At 32.4% G+C, this 5461-nt stretch overlaps 1 protein-coding gene across 7 annotated transcripts in view; it reads right to left on the bottom strand.

The window, feature by feature from the left end:
• Window positions 1-312: 312 nt before the first annotated feature.
• Window positions 313-5461, bottom strand: part of Zasp52 (Z band alternatively spliced PDZ-motif protein 52) — a 154180-nt gene continuing 149031 nt past the window's right edge. For all 7 annotated transcript variants that reach the window (XM_071586348.1, XM_071586344.1, XM_071586346.1 and 4 more), the window contains 4 exons: window positions 4430-4616; window positions 3919-4039; window positions 3226-3341; window positions 313-1790 (listed from right to left, as the gene is read on the bottom strand). In XM_071586348.1, coding sequence (XP_071442449.1) covers window positions 1713-1790; window positions 3226-3341; window positions 3919-4039; window positions 4430-4616 — 502 coding nt within the window. In that variant the 3' untranslated portion in view covers window positions 313-1712. The remainder of the gene's footprint in view (window positions 1791-3225; window positions 3342-3918; window positions 4040-4429; window positions 4617-5461) is intronic.

Genomic DNA, 5461 nt, shown 5'->3' with positions numbered 1-5461 from the left:
AAAATTTGAATCCCAACCCATATCCAAAATTATTGCAAAGAAATAGAGACACAAAAGAAAACCTATAACTAAAACACATATTTGAGAAATTGGCATGACATTATATACACATAAACAGTATTGTCAGAATAAATTGATTAGGCATAATTTCTTATTTAATATTAAAACAATACAAATATGACCATTTCTAAGCTGAAAATGAACATTTTCACTAACAGAAAGTATCATCGGGTAGAACAAGAATCACCAGAGGTCATTAGGATAAGCGCAAGAGGGTTGCTATTCTTAGGGGTGAAATGATAGTCAAAGTACTAATTTTGTTTCAAAACTGATGAAACTAATTTGGCATTTCATTTATTACAGAATTTGACATTTTTACACATTATGAAAATTATTTCGAAGTAACAGTTTCAAAACTATGCATTCCATAATTATAACATTCATTACACCATCAGTTTACGCTTTGCTTACAATTTACAATAAGTGAATTGGAAAACCATATATTGCCCATTAGCAAAATCAATCAGTAAACATTTGGACAAAATAACATAGTTAGAGGGATGACTTTCAGAAAGCAATCTCGATTAAAAATCATTGCTAATAGTATAGACAGAAACAGCTTAACTTGCATTTAAAATTTGTTTAATAACATACATAGAGTCAATAACAGCTCATGTTGTTGGGGGTTTGAAACCTATACATAAAATAACATTCCTTTCATATTAATATATTTGACTTGATAAGCTATGGCACATATTATAAATATTTATGCATAATTTCTTCAGAGTAACTAGGGATTCTGAGGACAACAATCACCCATTGAATACCAAGCTCTTTTTAAATCTAAGAAACCTATACATGGTACTTATGAGTAAAATGAAATACTAAAGATATCAGAGTTGTGTGACATATTTCCTTCTCAATCAAAAAACTCAAGGAAGAACATCATTCATTCAGAACAAAAAGTCTACATAGCACGATGAAAATGTTATTACAGGGAGGATGGAAAAAGCACTTGGAGAATTCAGTTCTATATTTGTACAAGAAAGGCATATTCACACTCCACAGCTCTTGCTCAACCTAGTGTAAGAAAGCAATTTTGGAAACAGAATTCTTAGTGCTCCACTAGTAAAATTATTTTACTCTTACAAAGCATATTTTTATGTTCTTTATAGATGCAAAAGTAATAAAACCACAACACACAAACTGCAATTAAATAATCCCAACTACGGCTATTTTCTAAACTTTTGTCAAATTATAGAAAGAAACTTAGTAAAAATGAATGTATGGTACATATTCAAGCCACACTACACTGTACAATTACTAAAAGTTATGCAAGATATATGAAACCTCTTCTCCAACAAGGGTAAAATGAGAATGAGTGTACATAGTACACATTTCTCAGATGACATAATAATTTTAATCAAGTATTATTCACAAATTCCAATGGTCAATACAGGAGAAGAAACATCATGCTAGTGCTATAACTTACTTTTTTCTGATAAAGACATGCTATAATATTTGGAGCATTTGCAGTCTAGCATAATATTTATAATCTTTCATTGTCAAAAACAAAATTAATTAAAACCATCCATCAGTGAGATGGCCAGCTGAATTTGAGAGTAAAATTGCGATTGTAATAGGCAACACGAGCATATTAAATAATCCAGTAAAGATTTGTTAATTATTGAGTCCTCTTTCAGCATTCCCGCTTAACGAGCATGGTTTTTGCAGAAGGGGCGTCCAGATTTGGCATAGAAGCTTTGGCCTTCCAAATTCTTTTTGCACATCTGAAAATTAATGAATATAGAGAATCATATAATTTGAATTAACTTTAACATAATTAAAAGCAAATAATTGTGATTTTAAACATTTTAACTGAGAATTATCCCACATAAAGAATGCAGGATAATAAAAGTCTAATGCCATGAATATACCTCCTAAGTATGTTAGAAAATTAATTCAGTTTACCACCATATATCAGTTTTGAAACACACTGTAAGTTTAGATATCATAAAAAAGTTAAATTATGGCTTGTTTTATCCAATAACTTCTCATGGAATTGTAATCAGAGGAACATCATCCTCATTAAATGAAGTATTTATAGTTCAAAAAAAGTAGCAAGACTCCCAGGGACAAACACCACTTGAAGTCTTTAGAAGTTGAGGACTGAGAGGGGGAAATTCCACTCGTGGCCATTCTTTTATACTTTTTCTGAAAAATGTTTTCAACTAGGTTTGAGCTGTATCCATTGTTGGTAGCTATATTTGCAATTGTTCTAAGTTCCTTATTGATGCATAAACATATTTATGGGAGAAAGGGGGGTATGCAGGAGCTGGTGGATCATTGAGTCAAGGGCTGCATATTGTGCAAATAATTGTGGGCAGAATCATTGGGAATTATATGATCTGTATAAGTGGGTTTCCCGTAAATAGAGAACTCGGGTTTATTCTCTTTAATGATAATTGCCAGGTCTAAGAAGTTACCTGTAATTACATTTGAAAATTACAAACTCATTTAATATGAACGTCAAGCAATTCTACATAGAGGAGTAAGTAGTTGGAGGAAGTGAAGCCTGAAAGTGTAAAGTATATTTATATTAGTTTACTGTAATAACTGTATTTTGTATTTCAGTCTAGAAATAATCTGATCTACATATATCACATCGATGTGTCCTATACACCTGTCATGTATTCTCTACACTGTGTTTGCTAGACAAATAAATACATTCTGTTATTTACAGCTGGAATATTGATTGAGATATTATTTTATTCAACAATATTCACAGAAAATTGCAAACTAAATGGATTTTTTGGTAAAGCACAGCAGTACTGCCTCTCATGGACCACTTAATGGACCACCCACAGTGCACATCCAGACTGTCTTGATTGGGAAGGAGTCTGGATTGGTAGGGCCTGAATTAGCTATGTTTATTATTATGCCAAATTCCTTAACAACAATTAGCAATAAAGCAATAGTCTAAATAAACCATGAAAGTGTTGCATTATTGAATTATGGCAGATTCACAGCAACTACAGTTGTTTTCCAGTGACAAGCTATTTTCCACTATATTGCACCATTTAGCGTTAATGGAAACAGAATGGATGCTTTTTGGTCACATCAACTATTCACTTCCTAAACAAATAGCCATTTCATAGTAATGTTTCAATTTTATGGCATATGGAGACAAAAAAAAGTATAGAAGAAATTTAAAATGATACTTACTGAGCAATTAAAGCACTGACTGTGGTAGTTATTATTCAAAGCTTCTACCCACCGATCACCAGCTTCAATGGGGAAACCACACGAAAAGCACTTGGTTGTAAACAGTTCATTCCAATCTGAAATATATTATTATGCATTATGGTTCATCAATGAAAAATTCTTTGCAGATTGAAAAAAATATGGCCATGGGGTGTTAGGAGATGCAGTATGTTGCTTTTTGAGAAAAAATTATGCATAAAAGTAGTTAAGCCTGAGCTGCTAATCACAGTTTCAAATATGCTATGGGCATGATACACCCAGCTTGCAATTTATGGCTAATTGGGAGAAATGGTCCCCACACACACTTCTTGACCATCAAATTCCTCTGTTTCTCTCCCGCTTGAGTTAGGACATGGTGGCAACACATTCAGCTCAATTACTACCAGATTTGTTGGCTCTCCTTTCATCCTATGCTAATACTGTTCACTTTTCAATAGTTTATGTCCTTGCACACAATTTTCATTTAGTATTACAGCCAACCCATACTATATAGTGGTTTAATATACATTAATAAAATAGTTGCCCACAGTCAATTATGGTCATTACTATTGCCAACCCAAATTACACACCTTAGATTTTACCAGCTTTTGAACAATAAGACCAACACAAAAAAAGGACTGCACTTATTAACATATTGCATCCTTAAATACTTACCAGCTTCACAGTATGGCTGTCCGTCTTCCAAAAAGAAAGGATTGTTGCCAAACAATTTCCTACAGTATGCACAGCAAAAGCATTCTGGATGAAAATGCTGTCCAATAGCATTCAAGCAGTCCTAAAACAATATAATTAAAATTCTGTAACTACAAGTATCCCATCTTTTTTAAACATTAAGTGATACTTAAAATACTCCCCATCAATTGGAAAATACAGCTAAGTTAGATGATTAACTAAAGGGGATAGGGATGCTTGTACCAACTTCACCACATATACATACAATGATACTTTATATGAATGTTAAATTTAAATTGAGAAGCAGAGCAGAATCAGAAAATGAATCAAGATAAAATTTAACAGGCAATAAAATAAAATTCCACTACATAGACATAAAGAAAATTAAGAAGAGATGGTTTGGAAAATGTGTAAACTATTGTATTGTTTAGTCCTTCAGTGCATCATAAATGTAACTATAAAGAGAAGAATGTGAGCCATAGTTAAAACTTACGCCTTTAATTTTGTTTGAGCATTTATTGCATGCTGGAGCAAGGAACTTCTCAAAACAGTATTCACAATATAATTGGCCTTGCTCTTCAACAAAGCCAATGTCCTGCAGGGGCCTTCGGCATCCTTCCTTCACACAGACAAAGTGATCTGGGCACCAGGTTTTCCCCAGAGCAGTAATGAAGGGACCCCTAAAAAGTATTCCCACAAAAAGCATCATTAGAAAAACATTTTCCATTTCCATGACATTATCTGTAACTTTAAGCTAGATAATTTCAAATCATGTCTCTAATTACATGGCTGGTTTTTATTTTTTCTTTTGAATCATTATGTTAGGTATCGAAACTTGACTGGAGCACTTTTGTGCAAAAGTTCAGGAATAAGATCAGATAAGTTATAGTGTAAATTACCGAGCAGATTTAAAAAATAATATTTTTTATTATCTTCTACCCATATCTTCCTTAACCCTTTTTTGTCATTCACTCGACTTATTGAAAATATGAAGAGAGATATGTTATGATTTACGATTAAATAATTATTTTCATATCCTGACTATCATTCTAAAAGATTAATTTTATGTACGCAAATATAAACTTATGAAATGGTATTTAATCACCATAGTTTTTTATACAAAATGTATACACTATGTACTCAATTCAGGAATTTTTAGCGATGGAGCAAGAAATTTCTATACAGCAAGTCCCTGAGTTACATGGATCTAAGTTACAATGATTCATGATTACGTGGATTCACAGTACCATGGCATTTATAAAATGGTGGAATAAATCCCATTACTGAGAAATAACTAGCGGGCTTTGAGGTCTAGGAGAAACTATGAACATTCTATAAGGGTATTCAGGGAATTTAATGCCGCTATTTCATAGCTATCATAAAATGATTTATGTCAAGATAAAAGTAACTGTTATGTAAATATGACCACACAAACCCATACAGAAACCAGTGACTAATATCATTCTATCTCTCTGCAGAATCTGAATAAATACATCTGCACACACTGCGTAGTTAAGTACTAATC

This window comes from Hetaerina americana, unplaced genomic scaffold, assembly GCF_022747635.1.
Source record: "Hetaerina americana unplaced genomic scaffold, ioHetAmer1.1.p SCAF_22, whole genome shotgun sequence".
Taxonomy (NCBI): domain Eukaryota; kingdom Metazoa; phylum Arthropoda; class Insecta; order Odonata; family Calopterygidae; genus Hetaerina; species Hetaerina americana.
The sequence above is the reverse complement of the archived record's forward strand: the minus strand, read 5'-3'. Positions and strand labels throughout refer to the sequence as shown.